The sequence below is a fragment of the Brachypodium distachyon genome, chromosome 4, assembly GCF_000005505.3.
Source record: "Brachypodium distachyon strain Bd21 chromosome 4, Brachypodium_distachyon_v3.0, whole genome shotgun sequence".
NCBI classification, from domain to species: domain Eukaryota; kingdom Viridiplantae; phylum Streptophyta; class Magnoliopsida; order Poales; family Poaceae; genus Brachypodium; species Brachypodium distachyon.
Window position 1 is genome coordinate 42,598,377 of NC_016134.3, and position 22,212 is coordinate 42,620,588.

Sequence of the window (22,212 nt, forward strand, 5' to 3'; positions counted from 1 at the left end):
TGTAGCCTGGCGGGCCCACACGTCGGTGAAAGGAGCAGCATCCCGTGACGTGGCAGGCGCTAATTGGCGCGCGGCACGTCACGGAGAGGAGCCGCCACGGACGACGTGCTCCTGCAATAACTCCGGGCCGAAAGTGGGCCACAGCCCGTTAAAGAAAAGTCACGGACAGCCCATGGAGACGTTCTCCGGGTCCACGGCCAAGCCCAGGCCGCATGCCGTACCAGCCGCCGGCCCGTTGTCACCTCGCCCCGGCGGCAGGCGAAACGAAAGGAACCCTAACCTAATCCTCCACCAGGCATTAACGGCGGCATTAGGACTAATAAACCTTGACGCGGGAAGACCCGTTTAGGCATGTAATTACCCGCGCCAACTACCCCATTCCTTTCGCGTCACACCCCTTCGCTGGCGTCTCGGCTGTCACCACACCAGGCTCGCACGCAAACAACCCCAAACCCCAAAACACAACGGAAATTCTTAGTCTTTTAGCTGGAAGAAGAAGAATATTGTTTGCTCCATCCCTATTCCCTGCCCGTGTTGTTCGTCATCTGGTTCCGCTCCGACCGATTTGCTTTTGCCTAGAGCAAAACGCGGCGGCGGCGGCGGCGGCGGCGGACAGCAAGTTGTTCGTTTATGTGTCCCCACGCATCCCAGAAAATCCCCCCTACCTGCCCCGACCACGTGTTTCTTTCCGTTGTCCGTCGTCCTAGCTTTGACTTGGTTTCCTTGTTCTCTTCTTGTTCAACTCCTGCCTTCCTGGGAGGATTCTCTTGGGGTTTGAGCCGCCGGCGTCGAGTTCTCGCTTCGGATCGGTGGTGCGGACCTAGGGGCTTTGTTGGGAGAAAGGCGGGGTTCCTGGTCTGATTCTACCGCCTTGTGTTGTTCCACCGGATTGGAGGATTTGTCTCTGAGGATTCGAGGCGGGCTTGCGGTGGTTTTTGAAAGGGGAGGCAGATTGATTTGCGTGAGAAGGAACGAAGGAAGAATCGAATTGAGATGGGGAAGCCTTCGTTGAAGAAGAAGAGGGGCTCCTCCTCTGGCGGCGGCGGCGGCCAGGCCGGCGAGCACGGCGGCAAGCCGGCGGCGCTCGACCGGTCCGGCTCCAAGGTGCTCGACGGCGACGACACCATCTTCACCGACATGGCGCAGGAGCTCAAGGAGGAAGGCAACAAGCTCTTCCAGCGCCGGGACTACGAGCGCGCCCTCCTCAACTACGAGAAGGCCATCAAGCTGCTCCCCCGGGCGCACCCGGACGTCGCCTACCTCCACAGCAACCTCGCCGCCTGCTACATGCAGATGAGCCCACCCGACCACTACCGCGCCATCAACGAGTGCAACGTCGCCCTCGAGGCCTCGCCCAAGTACAGCAAGGCGCTGCTCAAGCGGGCGCGCTGCTTCGAGGCGCTCGGCAGGCTCGACCTCGCCGCCCGTGACGTCAACAAGGTGCTCGCCACCGAGCCCAACAACCTCACCGCCCTCGACTTGGCCGACCGGGTCAGGAAGACCATGGAGGAGAAGGGGATTGTATTGGATGACAAGGCCGTCATGCCCACGCCGGAGGAGGTGGTTGCTGCTGCGCCCAAACAGAAGCCGCGCAAGAAGAAGGGTCGAAAGGCCGCTGCCGCCGCTGCGGCTGCGGCTGTGGAGGAGGAAGGGGAGGAGAAGGCAGGGGAACCTGTTAAGGAGGTCGAGGATCCGCCGAGGCAGGTGAAACTTGTGTTTGGTGAGGACATTAGGTGGGCTCAGGTGCCGGCGAGCTGCAGCATGGCGCAGCTGCGCGATGCTGTCCGCAGCAAATTCCCTGGCCTGAAGGCCGTTCTTGTCAAGTACAAGGACAAGGAGGGTGACCTTGTCACAATCACTAATCAGGATGAGCTCAAATGGGCCGAGGAGTTGGCTGAACCAGGGAGCTCACTTCGGCTGTACGTCACGGAGGCCAACCCGGAGCATGAACCATACCTTGAGGATGCTAACAGTGGATCATTGGAGAGAAATATGAACAATACTTCAGACAATGGAAGTATCAGAAGCAACAGGCAGGATGAGGAAAGGAGCACAGTGACTTGTATTGATGACTGGATTGTGCAATTTGCTCGCATTTTCAAGAACCACGTCGGGGTCAGCTCTGATGAGTATCTGGACCTCCATGAGGTCAGTATGAAGCTGTATACAGAGGCCATTGAAGACACGATTACTACTGACGAAGCACAGGAGGTGTTTCAACTTGCTGAGGGAAACTTTCAAGAGATGGCAGCGCTTGCATTTTTCCAGTGGGGTAATGTTCATATGTCCCGGGCCAGGAAAAGGCTGCTTTTACCAGAAGACTCTCCAAAGGAATTGGTGCTTGAGCAAGTCAAGCAAGCGTATGAATGGGCAAAGGAAGAGTACGGTAAGGCTGGGAGGACATATGAAGAAGCTGTAAGGGCCAAGCCAGACTTTTTTGAAGGTTTTCTTGCTCTTGCACACCAACAGTTTGAGCAAGCAAAGCTGTCATGGTATTACGCAATCGGTAGTAATGCTGATCTGGACACATGGCCTTCGTCTGAAGTCTTGGAGCTCTTCAATAAAGCTGAGGATAACATGGAGAAGGGTACAGAAATGTGGGAAGAAATGGAAGAACAGCGCCTGAAGAATCGATCCAAACCTAACCAAGAAAATGCTGTGCTAGAGAAGATGGGCATGGAGGAGTATATCAAAGATGTATCCACTGATGAAGCGGCTGAACGGGCTTCCAATATGAGGTCTCAGATAAACATTCTGTGGGGTATGCTACTTTATGAGCGTTCAGTTGTGGAGTTTAAATTAGGACTTCCAATGTGGGAGGATTGTCTGATGGCAGCTATTGAAAAATTTAAACTTGGAGGAGCTTCAGCTACAAACATTGCTGTGTTGGTGAAAAACCACTGTGCAAATGAAAGCGCCCAAGATGGTAAGAAAAAAAGTTGTTTATTCTCTATAGTTCACCATGTTCTTCTGACTCCCGAGAGAACTATACTGTTGATTTTGTTGGAGAAAATTAAAACTGCACGCAGAATCATCATTATGAATCATGATGCTGATTTCTTTTTACTGGCTGATCCTGTTGATCACTTTAAAGTGGTCACAGGAACTTATTATTAGGGTAGTTCACCTACTATTATTTCAACTAATATTATATTTTGAAGGGTTTTTTTAGTACTGAAGATAGTTTCTAATTCTAATAAAATTTGTACGCAAAAAACTGGTGTTTACATGTGTGTTCACAAGTTGCTTGTGTTAAGAGTTCGTAATGTGCATTTGGTGCACTAACATTGTGAAACTGTGATCAGCAAATTCTGTAAATTACAGTGTCTACTATGCTGAATGTTCCCAATCTTACGTTTAAAAGAATATCATTGAATGCTCAAAAACATTGGAGAACTTGTTTCTAAGACTGTCCTGTTTTCTTCTTAGGTTTGGGCTTCAACATTGATGAAATTGTGCAAGCCTGGAATGAAATGTATGACATTAAAAGGTGGCTGCGTGGTGTTCCATCCTTCCGTCTTGAGCCATTATTTAGGCGGAGAGTTCCGCAACTGCATGCTGCACTGGAGCATATATAGTATGCATGAAGTTGCTCTGCTAAATATTAAATTCCAGGGCATTTTTATCGGCATCAGTTTTCTCTCTTAGGTGAGCACATTTACCATATGCTTCTCTTCTTTGTACAGGAGACATTCATTCTCATAAGAACTTTATTTCATATGCACACGATTTGAGTTGGCTTTGAGGTGTTAGACGTGCTACATGGGTATAATTGTAACAAAGATGAATATGCAGTTCTGAATTTATCTATTCTACAACAAAGATAAAGTTTGTTGTTTAGGTTTTATAGTACGCCAGTTCTTTATGGATTCATGTAGTTCTTTTAACACACTTCTGCAGTTGAATGATTTTCATGGCTTTTGTCCTGTTTTATAGGTCCTTAGATTGCTTATGAAGGAGTACCTTTTATCTCTCTAGAAAAAAAGAGGAAATAAATACCTTTTAGAGTTATACACCTCTACATATATATGAATTGGTCTCTGTTGAACATTTACTGTTGTCCAATTTCTTGTGGTGATTGGTCTATACGATTCTGTAAAACTAAATGTAATGAAAACGTCAAATATTTACAACTCTAGGTAACATAGAAGGTGAGATATTTGACTATAAGATTAAGATACGGTATCACTGTAACTTGTGTAGTACTCCCTCCAATCCTAAATTGTTATCGAAATATTACATGTATCTAGACGACTTTTAAGAATAGATACATTCATATTTGGGCAATTTTGAGTCAAGAATTTAGGATCAGAGGGAGGCCAGAGGGAGTATCATTTAATGGAGGTACTGTACCCATATCATCGATTTATTAGATGTTTACATGGAAAATATTGCTTGCTGCTTTATAGGGTTAAGCACTAGCATATTCTGCATACAGTAGCTATGCATCTTTTAGTTTCTGATGATGTTCTCTGCTTAGAGGGTTAATTTGCCGTAGGCTGAAGTTATTTGAGATAAGCTTTTCTTGATGTCATTTTAGTACTCCCTCCGTCTGGAAATCCAAGTCACTTATTTCCGGACGGAGGGTGTAATAAGTTTGGGCACCCTTTATCAAGAAACTTAAGCTCTCTTATGGTTATACATTAATGGAAGTTCAGGCATAAACCGGATAGTCTACCCTTCTAGGTGAAGCTCTGTTGCCAGTCTCTGATAATAATAATACTTTTAAAGTGAAATGATCCTTTGATCCTACTCTTCTCCCGTGTTTCATCCTGGACAGATTGGAGCATTACTGTACAGTTAGTGTGTGCACACGTAATGCTTTATAATTTCTTTCTTCATAAATAACTCGTAAGAGTAGTGCTTCAGTGTTCTAGTCTACTGAGTTGTTCATCCATCTTAGTCAAACTTCCATGACTGATCTTATACTAATCCAGTTATCATCTTAAAGTTGTTCGTCTGAATTGTTTCTTTTCTAAACTCTTTGTGGCACTGAATCTGGTGTGTTGTTTGTCTCTGCAGGTCAGTGCGTGGGATACAACACATGGATTTGTCCGGTTGCGTTTTTATACATCAAACTCAGAGTCTGCTTCCTGGTTGCGAAGCTATTCATTGCAGTGGGCTGGAGCTCCTCGGGGATCTGCATATGTTAATTCTTGTTTTTTGGCTGTATTGTTCGTCATGCACAGGAAGCTGTGACTTGTTACAGGATTAAAGCTGCATTTGTCTGTGAGCTAGTAATCCACTATTGAAGGATGGATTGGTGACATCCTCGATTTGTTTTGCACTTTCTCGGTACTCTGTCTAGTCTACATGCCTGTTTTGTAAACTCAATTGGGCTTGTATTTGTGATTACAACATTTAGATTTTGTTGACAGAAAGAAAGAAAATTGTCTTAAGTTTCGTGTCGTAGAGGCCAAAGATCAAGCTTTCCTCGAGTTCAGAAAAAGACTTGCACCACCGAATTACTGTATCTGAAGTTATATTGTGGAAAGGGGACTGACATTGGGTTGAAGGAGCTCTGAGAGCGAATATCCCACTTATTAAAGTGAAGATTTTCTTGTGACGGTCCTTTCAGGATGTTGAAGATAAATGTTGCGGAGTAGTTGGGCTTCACAATATATCTTTACTATGATTTCACTACTTGCTAGCTAGCTATTTTAAGCCTATAAATAATAACGCTACTTCATCACATTTGATTCAACTGAACAACAGTTATTTCACATGTCCCTACATCCAGATGGAAGCACCACACAAAGCTTAGGGTTGGGAAGTAATAGGAAAGACGCTGGCTTATGGCCTCCAACAGAAAGTATATAGTCCGGTTTATTTCCTAGTTGTCAAAAAAATCATAGCACACTCTTCAGCGCAAGCTTTGTTATTGGATCAGAACCGCATGTCTAATAGTCCACTGTTTTGAGCATCCTATTGTTACAAAAATCAGAAAAAAAGAAAAGGCTTGTAAGTTTTGTGTCACGTACAGAAAAGACCAGGCTCACTTCGAGCTTATAGAAAATAAAGGGATTTTCATCGCTTTGCATCTGAAGTTATATTGTGGAGGAGAACAGGACGTTGGGTGGAGGCCTTGACCCTTGGGGGAGTTCTGGAGAACTGGAGTGAATATGCCATGAACTGATAAAAGTGAACACTTTTCTTGTCGCATATCTTTCGGTCCAGGCAAGATCAAATGTTGTCAACTGGTTGGGACTTTACTAGCTCACCCCTTGGGGGACTTCAATACCGATTCAATTGAACAACGAGAGCAAACACATGTTCAGTCCAGACATCCAGATGAAAGCACCACATCTATGGAGAGTGAGTGTAGAATTTCACTGCCTCATCAGTTCAAAGCTTAGGTCCGTGAGAGTGTGAGGTACAAGACAAGACAACCACTCGCGAAATTAGGAAAAGAGAATATAGCTCAGTTTGTTTTTAATCTATTGAGTAAATTTCACAAAACCACAGTTTTCGCGAGCAATCTTCTCACGCAGCCCCCTCTTTTGCTAATTTGTTCGAAAAAACACAATTTTTCAGTTCGTATGTACCAACAAGCCCAAAATAATGAGTTTAGGCCATATGACTTTTTCTTACAATCAGGACCCACATGTAAGAGGCCACTTCGGACAAACCCAACCCGATAGCCTTTAAGCCAACATCTGGGTTTGTCCGACGTGTCCTCTTACAAGTGGGCCCGATTGTAAAAAAAATTGTCAGAATGACTAAATCGGTTACTTTGGCCTTGTGTTACAGTCTGGCTATAAATCTGTGGTTTTCCGGACAAAAATTAGCAAAAGTGGAGACTTCGCAGTGGCGGGCTGCCTCTTCTCGGTCCAACGTCTTCAGCCAGCTTCCTCGCGGACTCAGTATCTCCTCGTTCTCTGTTTGCTCTGGTGCTCGCTGATCTGCTCCTGCCCGCGTCACTTCACGCCTGCGATCTCCGGCCGGATCCGATGGCTTGCCCGCTAGTTCCAACGACTGTGCCGACTGATCAAACGTTCTCCAGTGCTCTCCTTTCTTCCTCGCTTTTCCTCTCGATAGTGAGCAGGCGGCGACGCGAGCTTCACCGGTGACGAGTGGGCAGCTGGTGCGGTCATTGGCCTCTACGTATGCGTGGTGGGTCCTGCATGCGCAACGCCCCGGTGTTTCGTCTTCTCCTCACTTCGTTATCTTGAGGTCTCTGTGTGAAAACCTAAGATCCGGCTATTGCTGGATCGGGTGACGAACGTTCTAACGTGCTTTCCTCCTTGGGGGCATCACTATGCAGACCATGACTCTTGGTGGCACCTAGTAGCACGCTTGGTTTAAGGTGGAGTGTTTAGCGTAAGGTTTGTGGGAGGGTTGGGTGGTTTCTCTTCTTGTGTCTTGTGTGGCCTAGGTTGTTTGTTCGTGCTCGGTGATAAGGTGCGCTTAGTTTTTTTTGGTGTGGTCTCGGCATGTAATGTCTTTCGTCTTCACCTGATGTACATAGGTGTTGTATTGTATTCTCGGTGATGTGTGGCCTTTCGGTTTGGCCGATGGTAAAATTTGCGAAGGTATGCTCTCGGTTGTGAGTCATCCTTCGACTACATCGACGGCACATCTTAATTGTGGTTGGTCTTGGTCGTAGCACATGGCTCTTTGAATATGCCGGCTATAGAGGTGTCACGGTGCGGCCTCGGCCGCATGCTGCTTTTCGACTACATCGATGGCACAATGTCATGGGTGTGTTCAACAGATCGATGCCTTTAGACTGCATCGCCAGTGCTCCTTCTTGTGCATTCAGGACGATGTTGGCATGTTTTGAGAGCCTAGGTTTTGGTTTGTCATGTTTCTTTTGGCAAATGTTGTCATTGTACTCGTTGTATCTCGATTCTTTTATCTAATAAAATGATGCAGGCTGATTTTTTCCGCCGTAGTTCTCTAAAATAAATAAAGAACATAAAGGCGATTAAGATGTTGTATTATCAAAATACCTTTTCAGAGCCCATATTAACAAATTTTTGATGCATCGAGTCATTTCCATAGAACTCTGTAAACTCCCTCTTATTCTAGGGAGCTGCATATGAATTGTCCTAATAGACAATCCTTCAAAGGGTGAAGCATGGCCGAGATCTTCTCGGGGTGGTGAAAGAGGGGTTGCAAAGCGTGGATGGCAACGGGGCGGGTCTGGACGGGTCGACCACATCCATATCCATATCCATCCCCAAACCAACTATCCATCCACGCAAAAATCCGTGGATTTAAAACAACATCCGTGTCCATATCCACGAGTATGCGGGTATCCATGGATTATCCATATACATGCAATATACATCGTAAACAGCAGCAACATCAGCATATACAGCAACAACAGTATACAACAGCAAACAATATCCATTATTTTATTAAATACCGGGTTGCTTGAAGAGTGGCGGCTCGTGAGAGTGGGACTGAAGGAGGGAAATTAGGGTTAGAGTTGTGAGGGAAGAGAACTATTTATAATGAGTATATGGTTGAAAATGGACCAACATGTCAGTAATTTATTTATTTTATTAAATAGCGGGTATACATGGATATCCATGAATCCAATTTGCTATCAGTGTCCGCTCCATGACTTGACGGGTATCCATGACTGGATATCCATGGGCTGAATATCCACGGATATCCACTTTTTCAGTATCCATTGCCATCCTGATCACAAAGGACAACGCAAAGCGTGAAGCATGTGCTTTTTCGCAAAAAAAAGAAAGACAATGCAAATGTACCAACTTGATCCATGTACTCCAATATATGAAGTCTCAGATAAAAAAATTGTGGGGTGCTGCTTTACGAGGGAACATGATATTGGATCGAGGCTTGAGAAGTGAAGATTTTTCTTGTGAAATAAATGCTGTGGAGTGGTTGGCGGGAAATTACAACGACATAACTGAACTGCGGTTTCACTACTGGCTAGCTATTGTTATGTCTTTTCTTTTCAAATATAAACCAGCTATATGTCTGTATATATAAGTAGCTCTACTTCGATCTAACGAAAGGAGCTAACACATCGCTGCATCCAGACGGAGAGAAAGCAACACATCCATGGAGAGCGAGCAAGTTTGAAAATTTCGTTGGCTCATCCATTGAAGCTTAGGATTGAGATGTATCAGTAAAGACAGTATGAGGTGGCATGGAGGCATATAGATTTCCTCTCGCCAGTTTGGTAGCTGCTAAAAAATATCTCGTGCAGATGTTAAACCGTCTCCACAAGTGAGATCATTTGCCTGTGGTTTGCGTGTGGCTAGTCGCTCGTTTTTTGGGTTTCCGTCACTCTATTTAGACTTCACTACTAGGATCATATGCTGCATTACTTGTCCTGGCTAACGAGACGAGATAGGTACAAGGCACTATAGGATTAAAGTGCTATGGCTTAATAAATCTTAAATATGTAATAACACGGAAATTTGTAAACAAGAATAGCTTTCTACAGCAAGGACTTTTTGTTCACGTATAAGTTCACGTTGCAAAAATTCAGTGAAATCGAGCCATTTCATATGATTTCATAAACTTCTTCATCTTTATTCCAAGAGGCTACATATGTGTTCTGCCGCTTTAATTTAAGTGCATTTTTAGGTCCAAGCGTAGTATAAACAAGTAAAACATACGAGAACATATGTCTCGTCAACAGAAAAATCACTAGCAGCACTCACATTATTTCTGGTTTAACTTTACATTATCACCGTGGCAATACGGCACTTAAAATCTATTTACAATTCAACGCCCGTGCTTACCTTCGCTTCTCGAAACATGACATCTCTACAGAGTTGTTGTAAGAGCAATTTGTTGACCTTGTCATGTCACGTAGGATTTCTGTTGGCAAAATTCTAGCTCAGTCTAACAAGGACTGTGCACGACGCCACAGCTGGCTCCCAGAAAGGACTAGACCCAGTCACACCACCAACTTCGACAACAACCCGGGCAGTCCCTGCCAGGTGGGCCCTCCGCGCAGCCCAGCTATACCTAAAAGCAAAGCCCAGTGGAAGCCGAAGCCACTGGGGTCACCCTCGCCTCTACGAATCACGAGACCCGCCGCGTCTTTTGTTTCGCATCGATCGGCCGCCGCTGTTCACCTCCATCCGGGCCCCATCCTTCAGCCACTTCTCGCCTCTCCTCGCAGCAAAACCCTAGAACGCGGCCGCGCCTCTACCCCCATCCTACACCACCCATCGCCGAGCCCCAAAAACCCTAGCACCCCGCCTCCTCGCTCCCCCCCCCCCTCCGCTCCCCTACCGTCGCCTCCACCTATTAAAGCCTCCGCCCCAAGAAATCCGCTGCTTCGACGGCCGCATCTCTATCCGCTCCTCCTTCTCTTCGCCGCCCTCGGCGCAGCAGGCAGGCAGAACAGAGAGAGGTACGGGTTAGCTTCTGCCATCTCTCTCTCATGCCTGGGTTTCCGAGCCGAGCTCAGATTTGGCCTTTTTCTGACGCGCTTTCCTGGTTTTATATTATTTAATAATCTATTTTTCGTGCAGAGATGGCGGCGGTGGCGGTGCGTGGGACCGGGAGGGTTGCTGCCGCGGGGGCGTCTGCGGCGGTCGTGATGGCCGTTGCTGCTGCTGCTGCGGCGCAGAATTTGCTGGTTCTGTTCTCTCTCGTGGTGAGTGGCCCTTTTTTTTTTCAGTAATTAGTTCCTGTGCTGCTCTACCTGTTAGTCTACTGTTATGGATTGCTAGATTGGGCTGATATGCTTGTATACTGTGATAAGGCTTGTGATTTTGCTGCTAGGTTTTGGTTAGGCATGCTGTGCCCATGGAGGGTTTGACCATGAAAACCTGAATAATTTGGTCTGCAGATCTGGAGATAAATACTCATGGTTTCTATTGTTTTGATAATTTTAGATTTTGTTCCCTGAGAAACAATTGCTGTTCTGTTTCCTGGGCTAGGAACTGTGAATAGATCTAGCAGATCTGAGTAGTTGCATCAGGGGTTCTTTGTTCGGAAGTACCAAGATAGGGAAATATATATGTAATGATTACCTGAATTATTCTGCACCAGAACATCACATGGGGCACAATCTATGGTTCCGAATGACATTCGTATACCAGATCCTATTTTCTTATCTGAGTAGATGCATCAAGGGATCTTTCTTTGGAAGTACAAAGATAGGGAATTACATATGTCCAGTTATGGAAGATGATTACCTGAACTATTTTGCACCGGGACGCCACACTAGGCATAATCTATGGTTTCCAAGGGACATTTGGATACCAGATCCTGTTTCCTTATTATGGACTGTTTGTAATCACTGTATTTCAAGAGTATGTGGGTGTGTCACCAAATAATAGTTACAATTAATTTCTCATTGATCATTATACGTGCGTGACCATATAAGTAATCAATTTGTCCAGTCCAGGCGTTGTCTAGTAGCGGATCTTAGGTTTGAGTAGTGTCTTGTTAAGTTCCATATAAGGATTGTGTGGTTTCTGAGGAGAGTCTGGTTGGAACCGTCTGGAAGCAGCTGTTACGGAAGCGCCCAAACTAATTTAATCGTACTGTGGCTGTTGAATGGTGTCGTATTTGAGGGAAGTCCAGGCAGGAACTGTCAAGGGCCAGATGTTACGAAAGCCCCCGAACTGAAAGCTGGCTGTGTCTGTTGAAGTAAGAGTCATCTGTCAATAATAAGTTGTGGCTGTGCCGGCTGTTCGGTACTACTTGTTCACATTGCATTAATTTGTACCTGTGGCCAAATAAGCTTTGCTTTTATACACATGTTTTATCTTATCGAATAGTTTGACATCTTGCTGTTATTTGGAATATTGGTTTCCTTATTTGCTATTATTTACGCCCTTCCTTTTGCTGATGTGACTTGAATCTTTCTTAGATGGAAGCTGTAAGCGCTGGAGCAGATATATTTAATGAAGACCACCAAGATATTTACAAGTAAATTCATTTATCTCAATCAATGTGCATTTCTCTATATTCAATGTTTTCTGTTGCTGACTTTGTATGATTCAATTTCTAAAGGCAATTTGGCAAAATCAAGCCTGGAACTGTTCCTGAGAATAAGGATGCTGGGTCGGACGATGACGATGATGATGAAGATGAAGATGAGGACGATGAAGGTGGTGACGACGATGAGGCTGATGCAGAGGAGGATTTCTCAGGTGAAGAAGGCGGTGAGGACGAGGAGGATGATGATGACCCTGAGGCAAATGGTGGTGAAGGAGGTAGTGACGATGAAGATGGTGAAGACGATGATGGTGATGATGAAGAAGGTGATGATGACGAGGATGAGGATGAGGATGAGGATGAAGAGGAAGAAGATGACGAGGACCAGCCACCATCCAAGAAGAAGAAATGATCTAGCTGCCTTCATTCTCTCCCCTGTCTTGTTTCAGTCTGTTAGTTCTGCTGTTTAGATGATGATGGAGCAGGTCTGAGACCGACCTATGTAGCTTGTGGCTTGGTTCATAGGGTAGGACAACATTGAACTCTGATGTTCTCTGGGTTTTCGCCTTTGTGCATGTAGTCGTATCATTGCTGTGTTCTGTCATTGGAGCTGTCATATTGTGCCATGCATTCAATCTAATTCTTGTTACTCAGGCGTAATCATCAATTGTTACTTGTGCTTCAAGCCTCTGGTTGCCATTTCGGTCTGCCTTGTTTTTCCCTTTGGTGAAACTAATCAAACCTAAGATCCGCTACTAGACTTTATGAGTTTGTAGAATCACTTTTCTGGTCTGCCTTGTTTTTTCCTTAGGTGAAACTACTTGAGATCATCCCATTTGCCGTCTAACTTTATGAGTTTGTAGTCACTTTTCTGGTCTGCCTTGTTTTTTCCTTGGGTGAAACTAGAAATTGAAATTGTTTTGAGTTGCTGTCTAACTTAACGAGTGGTCTTGTCGAAGTGCTGCCTAAAATATGTCAAGACTGACTTGAGAGGAAAACTGAGTGTTCAAACTCAATTTTCCTTGTTGGCTGAATACAAGTGTCTACAGGCTTGCATCTTCTTATTATATTAAATGTTCCTGAATGGGGCAATGTTGACAGGCACTTCTGTTCCAAAATCGTGCCAGAAAGTGAAGTAGAACTCACTACAGAAAAGGCCCATACAATATATGGCAGAAAATTCGTTGCGGCATCTACATTTACATTCTACCTATTTCCTACCCCGGCTACTGAAAATTCTATTATCCAGCAGGAGCTCCATAAATTTGCTTGGCAGAGCGAGCTTAACTCTTGATGATTTTTTTTTTCTAATCACCCTTCCAAGGACGTGGGAACTGTGTGTAACTACAAATTGACGCCAGTGTCACTACTCCGATTCTGGCTCAGAAAAGTCCTGGGGCTCGCTGTTGGCGAATGCTAACCAGACAGCAGTGCCAGTTAAGTAAAAGAAGACGGAAGGTGCAAAGAGTGATATCTGCACACAGAAGAAACAATGTTCGCAGTTAGAATGATTAATGTTTTGATTTTTTTTTTTGGTTTGAGTTAGAATGATTAATGGTAGAATATAGATTGCGAAGAAATGGAATAGTTGTGATGTTGACAAACATACACTCCATGAATGAGTCGTATCAACAAGATAGCCTGTAAGTGCAACACCAACAATTCCAGGTACAGCCCCTACAGTATTTGTGATTCCCTGAAACACAAAGGCACCAGTCAAGAACTACATACAAAAAATACCTTTTTGTGGATTCTGGTTCTCTTTTCCACTAGTGCTTTCATTGTTAGATGAACTGTACGGACTAATTAAAGATAGGCCCTGATATCAGAATTAAAAATACTAGGGTGTCTTTTTTTTTAAAATTTTCTGTAAGAGACATTCGATTGCAACCCGACAGTATATATAGATACATATATTAATTTTCGAAAGGTGAGACACCAGAATGCGACCTTCGAGGGTCGAACCATGGTGGGCAGCCAACATATCTCGCTAGGCCGACCACCCGATCTGAGCTCGGTTCTCTACAAGGGTGTATTTCGGTGAGGGGTATTTCTATGGAAGTTCTTAATGCAAGTTCTGAACCCTTATCCAAGTTCCGATATAGTAACAAATGGAAATGCAGCCAACATCGAGTAACAAACAGAGCATGCAGTGTTTCCGCATCTACGTACCCACGGAGGAATTTTCTTTTCTTTTTACGATTCCCTTTTTTACAAGACACATAAGAAAATCTTTTTTTTTTCTCACAAACACGCACCCAAATGAGTGTCATTCTGTATTGGAAGAAAGCGTTGAAATAACACAAAAGGTACAAGAAAGCAAGAAAAAACAAAAAACAAAGAGCCAATAGCAAAAGAAGGAAAGCATAATACTGTGTACGGGTGAACTGCCACAGCATTCATGGCTACGTAACCTGAAGATACATAAGAAAATTCAAGAAGACAGATATAAGTTTCATGCCTTACCAGGAGAATGCTTGCGTATTCACGAGATATATCTTGATGAGTACAATAAAGCCCTGTTTGTAGACCAAAACATTCAGATTTGGATCCTGGAAACACGGGGAAAATAGAAACTTAATGTAAGCTTGCCAACATGACCTGATAAGGCGAAGCTGGAAAGTGCCAAGCCACTTGTAAGAAAAGCAACAATTTCCCAGGGAGGCAGTCCAAGATCCACAGAGGAAAGCATCATAAAAGCTGCAGGTGACACGAATGCAATTGTTTGACATATTTTTCGTACCTACAGAAGAAATGAAACAACTTAGACTCATTTCTTTTGTCCTGCAAAAATTCTTTACTTAAGTTGCTTTTGTGAAACAGGATATGTATGTGAAGTTGTGAACTCATGACAACTGGCAGTAATGATTTTTTTAGATATTTTAGTTCCTTTACAAATGAAATCCGGAGGGTCAGAACCTCCTATAGGGTATCGAAAAAACTGCCAATAAGCAGATCTTTTTTATCATCTTCCAAGCAATGCTTTACCTTTGTGGTGTCAACTCCACTTGATATCAAGTTGTCTGCAAACGGTGCCGCAATAGATGTGATGATCATTGAGCCCAAAGGAGGAAGAATTGACACCTACAGAAAATATAGAAACTCATAAGCTCTACAATAGACTAGACCAAAAGTTCTAAATCACAAACAAGACAGACTCCAATGACATAACGAAGAGGCTTTCAGTACAAGCTAATTTCTAAGAAACAAAAGGATGTACATACCCATGCTGCTTCTGTCAAGTTTAAGTTTAGCTCCTCACTGCGTAAGAATTGAATAGGAATTTATCACAAAAAAGGAAGGAAATTGTTATTAATATTTTACGTAAAAATTGAAAAGATTGGATTCCTACAAGCATTTAGCTAAACTTCTAGAGCATAAAACCATAGAACAAAAAGAAAAACATACTATTAGATTGACGTATCTAACAAATGAAACTATGAAGACGGCAGTAGATCAAAATGTAAATTCATAACATCCAATCTCAACTCAGGCAGAACTTTTGGAAAATTCAGATGTAGAAGTTTTGAATCCTCCAATTTTGTTTGGTCCTATCTTGATAAAGGTCAATCCACTTCAAGAAAACTGAACTGAACGAGTAGGGAACGTGTCCCATGCAAGGAAGTCCGTGATATAAAATGTCAACATGTTGAACAGATTGTCAATGAAAACACAAGCACTTTAGTCCCCAAAGCAGCAACAAAAGTTGAATAGTACAAGAAACAGGTGTGTGTGCTCAAATCATTATGAACTACTCCCTCCGATCCTAAATTGTTGTCGAAATATTACATGTATCTAGACGCTTTTTAAGAATAGATACATCCATATTTGGGCAAATTTGAGTCCAGAATTTAGGATCAGAGGGATATTAATTAAAACAAATACAACCTCCGTCCAGAAATAAGTGATTTGGATTTGTATAGATTCTTATACAAATCCAAATCACTTATTTCCAGACGGAGGAAGTTGTAACAGTTAATCCAAAAATGACCCGGTAAAAAAGGTGTGCCAAACCTAAAGAATGTTGGGAGCCAAGACAAGCAGGTATAGTGCCCCCAGCTTCCACAAAAGTGAGCATAAATCATGGCCCACACTGCCTTGCTTTTGAAAAAATTCCTCCAAGGCACATCCTTCAACACAAAGGGTGAACTTGGTATCAGTAGTGTGCGAAAATAAATCAACTGCAAGTATTTCACATAATAAGGAATTACTCCCAAGAAATGGCTGTATGATTTTTACTGGAGGTTATGACCTACATCTACATCTAGTCGAATTAAGTCACCGCATCGGTGTTGAACTGTTGGTACCTGGTGAGGGAAAGGCCAGCACGACAGCACGTACACTATATGACTCTGACGATAGAGAGACTTGGTGCTTTACTTCTAATGTCACATAAGGTAACATAGTTATTTGCTATGGAATTGGTAACAGCAAGATGGCCATGTGATACAGATAAAAGATATCCTTATTTGAAATACAGTTGTTGATAATTGGCTATAGGATTCTATCAGCTGATATCGTTCAACTACAGTGGACAGCTATCTGCAACACTACTGGAGTCTACATCGGCATTTGTATTTTTCAGTCTCACGTGATACATGACAATCACTACACAGCAGAACTAGCAGTCTAGCAGAACACAATTGGCTAGTATGGGCATATAGTATAGGAAACTAAGAATGCTAGGTAAAGATAGAGTTTAATATAGAACTCAATTCAAATACATTAAATGGCAGAAACTCGCCCAAAACCTACACCAGCAATTGTTCAGGTTATATTGGACATAATCTAACTACTTGAGAGGACTCCTGACACTTCTATAATACCAAACAGTTCACACAATAACTTCACAATTTGAAACACTCTAGCAACTAACACATTTCTGGGCTTCTTGCCAATGGACTGAAAAGTTTCATACCAAGTTTCACACCATTTGGTATAGTTATTGTTAGATATGAAACTATCCTGTAATTTTTGGTTGTTAGCTCTATCTTTGTGCTTTCTTTATAAATGAAAATAACACGCTTCCAAATCCAAGTGTGTTCAAGAAAAAAAAAAGTTATTAGCCTGATCAGTGTATCCTAATCCTACGACCAAAAAAGTAAGACCACATTAGTTGCTGTGTCTTAATTTTGAACTTCTACATCAATGTCACAACTTGGAAATAGTTTCAACTTGAATGTAAACATATCGATGTTCTAAAAAGAGGTTAGGCGACATGCCAATAGCTCCTTTTCTGTTGGTGGAAAACAACCTTTATTGAGTTTGTCATCTCTTCCAGTGATGGGTCCGATGATTTTGAGGACATAGACGATGATATATGGCCATTGGATCCAGCAGAAGCCTGTCCAGAATCTGCAAAGTAAATGAAATTTTTGGATGTTTCAATTGATTTGAAGTTTTGAACTAATTGTACAGAAACCATAATGTCATAACAGACAAACAGTTTTAGCCAAGAGATACACTAAGCCAAAGAATATCAATACAAAGCATTGAATTCTACTTTGTAATAGTGCAAGTGATAAATTTAGTCAGTCCAAACCACACTCTAGGTGTAATCATGAAAACATATTGGTTAGTGCATCATATCAACTTGGAATTAATTATATTTTGAGGGTTTAGTCCTGGACGTATCTAAATCTACCGGACAGTTGAAATTTCAAATTCCTCAGTTTGTGTTAGATAAAAAGAATATGTACTCCCTCCGTTCCATAATTATTGTCTCAAATTTGCCCAAAATGGATGTGTCTATTCCTAAAAAGCGTCTAGCTACATGTAATATTTCGACAAAAATTATGGAACGGAGGAAATACTTATGAACGAAACAAAGTATACACATACGAATATCATATACAATATTGGACACGCTATAATTCCTTCAGCTGAAGCTGCAAGGAGCAGTTCATTTTCTTCCATAAACAGATAAAACTAGAAGAAAAATGATTAGAAGTAGCATTCATTACGGATTTCAACGGAGAGTTTCTACCATGATTGTTGAAACTCGTAAAGATGACCTACACTCACTTAATGTGTCTTCATTGTCACCTGACTGTAGATCTTTTAGAGATTCAAACCCTAGACACCTGTGGACATAAAAGAAATAAAGTTAAGCCAGAAGAAATAACATGTTACGTGCTTCTTAAAAATGTCTTCTTACCAAATGATTCCAAGAAGACCAAATATGTAAAAGACGGACTCCCAGCCGAGGTTCTGAATAATTGGAGGAGCGAACAGAAGTCTGTAATATTATACAAGTAGACCAGGAATTAACTATCTCGTAATATTATCTCTAGTACTTCATTTGCATAGTCATAATGTCATACAGCCAAAATGCAATGCAATGTCGTTGGAGAAACAAGAAAAAAGTTACATCAGGTCCAATGGATATCATGATTTCCCGAAAGATGGAAGTTTCTACTTAGACCCGAAAAATATAAATGGAAAATCCAATTTCTTGAGTTCAACATATACATGCATCAGCATATAGCTGCCAGACCCTCAATGTTAAACTATGCCAAAGTTGCCCAATTATGTTATTAGCCTACAAATACTCAAATACATACCCTAAGACACTCCCAAAGCTTAAGCCACCAAAAACAACAGCAACTGCTCTTGATCTTTCTTGAAGTGGAATGGTCCTGCATGTACAAGCATAAAAGTTAATTATGCAATAATAGTCTATAAAAATATTTTTGCTAGTTAGTTAGGTTTTTGGTTTGCTAGCTTTTATACCGTCTTTGTCTTCCTTAGCTTTTCTCTTTCGGTTTTGGGTTGGTTTGTTGTATTGCTGCGTCATTTTGATGTGTTCATTCTAATATGAATTGATACGGATTTTAATGTGTGTTCAAGAAAATGGTCTATGAGAATCGTGCTACTGAAGTTAAATATGTTTGATCTATGTTCTGCTATGGACTAGAGATGATTCTACTATCTATATCGATTAAGATCTCAGCAGTCAGATAAGGTAGTTTCCTATTGGGATTCCTTCATGCATAGCAAGTAATACATTGTTCTATTTCTCTGATAAATATGTACAGAGAAGTTACATAATGCCCATGCCAATGGCAACTGAACAATTGAAAAAGTTATGTAACTCAGTATGAACGTTCACAATAAGTCCATAAGGAGATGTACATCAATCTTTTGTCTGTGTTTAATAAAAGAATGTGAAAACTGTAGCCCTCATCTGGGATTTTGCACAAGTAGCTACAGAGTAATCCATCTAATAATTAAAAGAGGCGTCACAAAAACAAAAACAATGCCAGTACACCAGTTGCCTATATTGTCATAGTGTATACATATTCACCATCATCTTGAAAAGAGAAAATGATAAAGAATATTTAATATTCTAATGAATATGTCCATGTGAGAACCAAATTAGCATTAAAAATAGGTAGAAATGCTTCTAAGGAAAAGGTATATTAGTCTTGCCGTGCAATTAAATCTGTAGCTGCTGATGGTGAGACACCTTCTCCAATGCCTACCTAGCATGCCAACAGAGTTAAAAAAAAGAAAATATGAAGGCAATACAGATAGTAAACTATTACTAGGAACGCTCCCATCATGCTAAATGAAGATGTGATCACAAACTAGATATTGCCATCACATGTGAATGTTCCAAAACCAAAGTTAATATATATGTATTGCAATACTGCATGAGATGCTTTATTTGATGAGGTGAAGTTGCTTTTACGTTTGCACCACACTATTTTCATATGCAAATATGGTACATCTGCCACCTGGAAATTTGCATAGTTAAATAATATAGCAATCATCATGTTAACAGAATTTCTATTTTCATGCAAAACCCAATTTATGCTAATTGCAGGACCAGGTAATGCTCAAATACATATAATTGTTAACACAAATAATAATCATCATTCTCGGATCAAAGAATTCTTTTGTAAAGATATTTATTACTAAGACAAACATGAAACTACATGCTAGAGATTTTTCTTAAGAAACACAAACAAAAGCAGAACAATGTATCACGTCACCTCTGCATAACAAGTTTCTAGAAACTAATTAGTGTGTAGAGGTATACCAGAATCCTTGATAGCACAAGTCCTGGCATAAATCCTGCTACAGCAGGAATAATAGCAGTGGACAAAGACCATGCAAGAACACCGACCTTAAGCACTCTCCTACAATTTGCACATAACATAATAACATTTAATCATTGCAATATGATAACATAAATGAATAATATGCATAATAAGAGTAAAATAAGATATGAAAAATCATAGCATCGAATTACAGGAATGGCCTTTGAGTTATCCAAGAGGTGCCGAAGGTTCTGAACTTTGAAACTGCTAAACTAGGTTTATACTTGCCCTTGGTTCAATCTACTATAAGTGGATATTGCCTGTGAATTTAATTTTTGGTCTAAGAACTGAACTGAAAATCTAGTTAGAGTGATAACATAAACAATCTGAAACTGTGAAGGAGGTAAAAATAAATAAAGATATGGACAGAATTTTTTTAGCACTTAATACTGCTCTTTTGCATTTCTCCTACCTACTATACTTAGCGTATAAGAGTCTTTCCATGATATGGACAGAATGTTTTAGCTAGATGTCGCAACAAGATGCACAGGAGAAGAAGAAATAACTATCATCGTCACATTTAATTTTTATTGGGACAATGCCCATCTCAGCTTCACCAGATGACACCAAGAAAGTGCAAAAAATCGTTGGGCTGCAAATCAAAGATAAATTTGTATTTGTATTTGTATTTATATATGCACATGAGGGTGTTGTTACCCAGACAAACCTTCCACCAACCAATTTTGCCAGCCAGCCCCCAGGTAGTTGACTCAAAGCATAACCCCAAAAGAATGACGATTGAACTAGGCCAGCAGTAGATGAGTTCCAACCATATTGATGTGACATTGGAATAATTGCAACACTCAAGTTAACCTGAAAAGGTATAGTATTTACATTTAACAGAAATTCCAGGAGGGGTAAAATTGAATTATCCACATAAGCTACATAGTCAATAACTAAACCGTGTGAAGAAGTGGATGTCAAGATTGCATCAACAAATTCAAGCCAATCACATGGTTTGCCGGTGAGAGAATGGTGCAGAAACACTTCTCCATCAACAGCAAAAAATTAATTTGGTCTACAGAAGCAAAACTAATGCCAGAATGGTCAACGCTAAACGTAACATTATGTTTGATGTGGCATTTATTATTAAGCAAGTCATGAGAAAACTAATCCAATGAGTAGCATTCAGCTGAATTTTTTCACATTAATCTCTCTCCATGTATATATGCCAAGGAAAACTAAAATGAGAAGGCATCACCACAAGTATCTAAACTAGTTTAGCATCACCGAATTGCAGTGGTGATAGTAATCACTTAGCTTCCATCATGAGTAAATCAGCATTAACATTCACCCAATACCATGCATGCACTTCGATTAAGAAGCAGCAATAGCACTGTTTCAGCTTGGTTGCAGCAGCGTGCAATTGGCCAATTGCAAACCCGACGCACAGCCCTGCCCAAATCCAGTGTACAGCGCCCCCCACCTACTCCAATTTCAAGCCCCCCTCTCAGTTCCTCCAATGTACGAAACAAACCTGTGAAGCAGACTCCCGGGAGGAGCATTCATCGATATCTGCTCCGATCAGAGCCCAGTTTCACAAGTCACCAAGGCGTGTAACCCAACTAGTGCAGAGCCAGAGGAGAGCGTACTACAGAGACACTAAGCACCAAAATCAAATACTGTAGACGCTAAGTAACCGTAACGCGGCGCACCTTGTCCATGTTGCATATGACGAAGGCGAGGGAGGTGGCGCCCATCAGTCTGTACCGCTCAGGTATCCCCTCCCACGGCGGCCACCTCAGCTCCAGCGCCCCGGCCACCTCCTCCTCCCGATCCTCTCCCTTCTCCTCCGTCACTTCCGGAACCGAGCGCTTCTCCACGGCGCCCGCGGAGCCTCCCCCGCTCCCGCTGTCCCCGGTGGAGAACCTCACGGCCAGGGGCCGGCGGCGGCAGCGCCGGTGTTGGAGGAGCGGCGCGCGTGGCGGGAGCATGCGGAGGAGGTGGTGGTGTCGCCCGCGGGCAGCGGCCAGCAGGTAGAGCTCGGGCCGGAGAGCGGCCGAGGAGGCCGCCATGGTGCTTGCTTCGCTCGGGATCGGCTTGGGAGCGAGACGTGCCGTACTGCCGTGGGGTTCGAATTTCGGTGCGGGGTTTTGGAGAGAAGCGGGGGAGGAGAGGACACGCAGCGAGGGGCGAAACGAGCGGCCATGAGCAGAGGAGAAAGTGTGTGCAACTGCTGCTGCTTTGAACTTTCGGAAGCTGCGAGGCGGAGAAGGGACGG

At 42.6% G+C, this 22,212-nt stretch overlaps 3 protein-coding genes across 5 annotated transcripts; 2 read left to right on the plus strand and 1 right to left on the minus strand.

Moving 5' to 3' along the window:
* The first annotated feature begins 372 nt into the window (after positions 1–372).
* Positions 373–5,443, plus strand: LOC100836088 (protein PHOX1). The gene is made up of 3 exons (XM_003578573.4): positions 373–2,926; positions 3,430–3,648; positions 5,023–5,443. Exons 1-2 carry the CDS (start codon positions 994–996, stop codon positions 3,576–3,578), a joined length of 2,082 nt encoding a protein of 693 aa, XP_003578621.1. The 5' UTR covers positions 373–993; the 3' UTR covers positions 3,579–3,648; positions 5,023–5,443.
* Positions 5,444–10,130: 4,687 nt separating this feature from the next.
* LOC100836398 (phosphopantothenoylcysteine decarboxylase subunit VHS3) lies at positions 10,131–12,571 on the plus strand. The gene is made up of 4 exons (XM_003578574.4): positions 10,131–10,348; positions 10,470–10,594; positions 11,819–11,877; positions 11,962–12,571. Exons 2-4 carry the CDS (start codon positions 10,472–10,474, stop codon positions 12,296–12,298), a joined length of 519 nt encoding a protein of 172 aa, XP_003578622.1. The 5' UTR covers positions 10,131–10,348; positions 10,470–10,471; the 3' UTR covers positions 12,299–12,571.
* A 353-nt stretch (positions 12,572–12,924) lies between these two features.
* LOC100836705 (probable anion transporter 5, chloroplastic) lies at positions 12,925–22,172 on the minus strand. 3 transcript variants are annotated; one of them, XM_010240183.3, is made up of 15 exons: positions 21,647–22,164; positions 20,659–20,804; positions 19,931–20,030; positions 19,318–19,370; positions 18,450–18,524; positions 18,044–18,124; positions 17,905–17,969; positions 17,141–17,241; positions 15,901–16,016; positions 15,111–15,147; positions 14,875–14,970; positions 14,488–14,629; positions 14,353–14,405; positions 13,496–13,582; positions 12,925–13,360 (listed from the first exon to the last, which is right to left on the minus strand). In XM_010240183.3, the coding sequence occupies exons 1-15, from the start codon at positions 22,004–22,006 to the stop codon at positions 13,253–13,255; spliced, it is 1,620 nt and encodes a 539-aa protein (XP_010238485.1). In that variant the 5' UTR covers positions 22,007–22,164; the 3' UTR covers positions 12,925–13,252. The 3 variants fall into 3 exon arrangements, 2 of the variants coding, with proteins under 2 accessions (XP_010238485.1, XP_003578623.1); XM_003578575.4 differs by having other exon boundaries at positions 17,911–17,969; positions 21,647–22,163; XR_001407742.2 differs by lacking the exon at positions 14,488–14,629 and having other exon boundaries at positions 14,353–14,438; positions 21,647–22,172.
* Between the last annotated feature and the right edge of the window lie 40 nt (positions 22,173–22,212).

Bases quoted from the DNA above. Each gene is read 5' to 3' on its own strand.
- LOC100836398 (XM_003578574.4), top strand. From the start codon at position 10,472: ATGGCGGCGGTGGCGGTGCGTGGGACCGGGAGGGTTGCTGCCGCGGGG. The intron at 10,595-11,818 runs GTGAGTGGCCCT...AATCTTTCTTAG, and splicing joins TGGTTCTGTTCTCTCTCGTG to ATGGAAGCTGTAAGCGCTGG. The intron at 11,878-11,961 runs GTAAATTCATTT...CAATTTCTAAAG, and splicing joins GACCACCAAGATATTTACAA to GCAATTTGGCAAAATCAAGC.
- LOC100836088 (XM_003578573.4), top strand. From the start codon at position 994: ATGGGGAAGCCTTCGTTGAAGAAGAAGAGGGGCTCCTCCTCTGGCGGC. The intron at 2,927-3,429 runs GTAAGAAAAAAA...TTTTCTTCTTAG, and splicing joins AAATGAAAGCGCCCAAGATG to GTTTGGGCTTCAACATTGAT.
- LOC100836705 (XM_010240183.3), bottom strand. From the start codon at position 22,006: ATGGCGGCCTCCTCGGCCGCTCTCCGGCCCGAGCTCTACCTGCTGGCC. The intron at 14,971-15,110 runs GTATGTACATCC...TATTTTCTGTAG, and splicing joins ACTTGACAGAAGCAGCATGG to GTGTCAATTCTTCCTCCTTT. The intron at 13,583-14,352 runs GTAAGGCATGAA...TTTGTGTTTCAG, and splicing joins AATACGCAAGCATTCTCCTG to GGAATCACAAATACTGTAGG.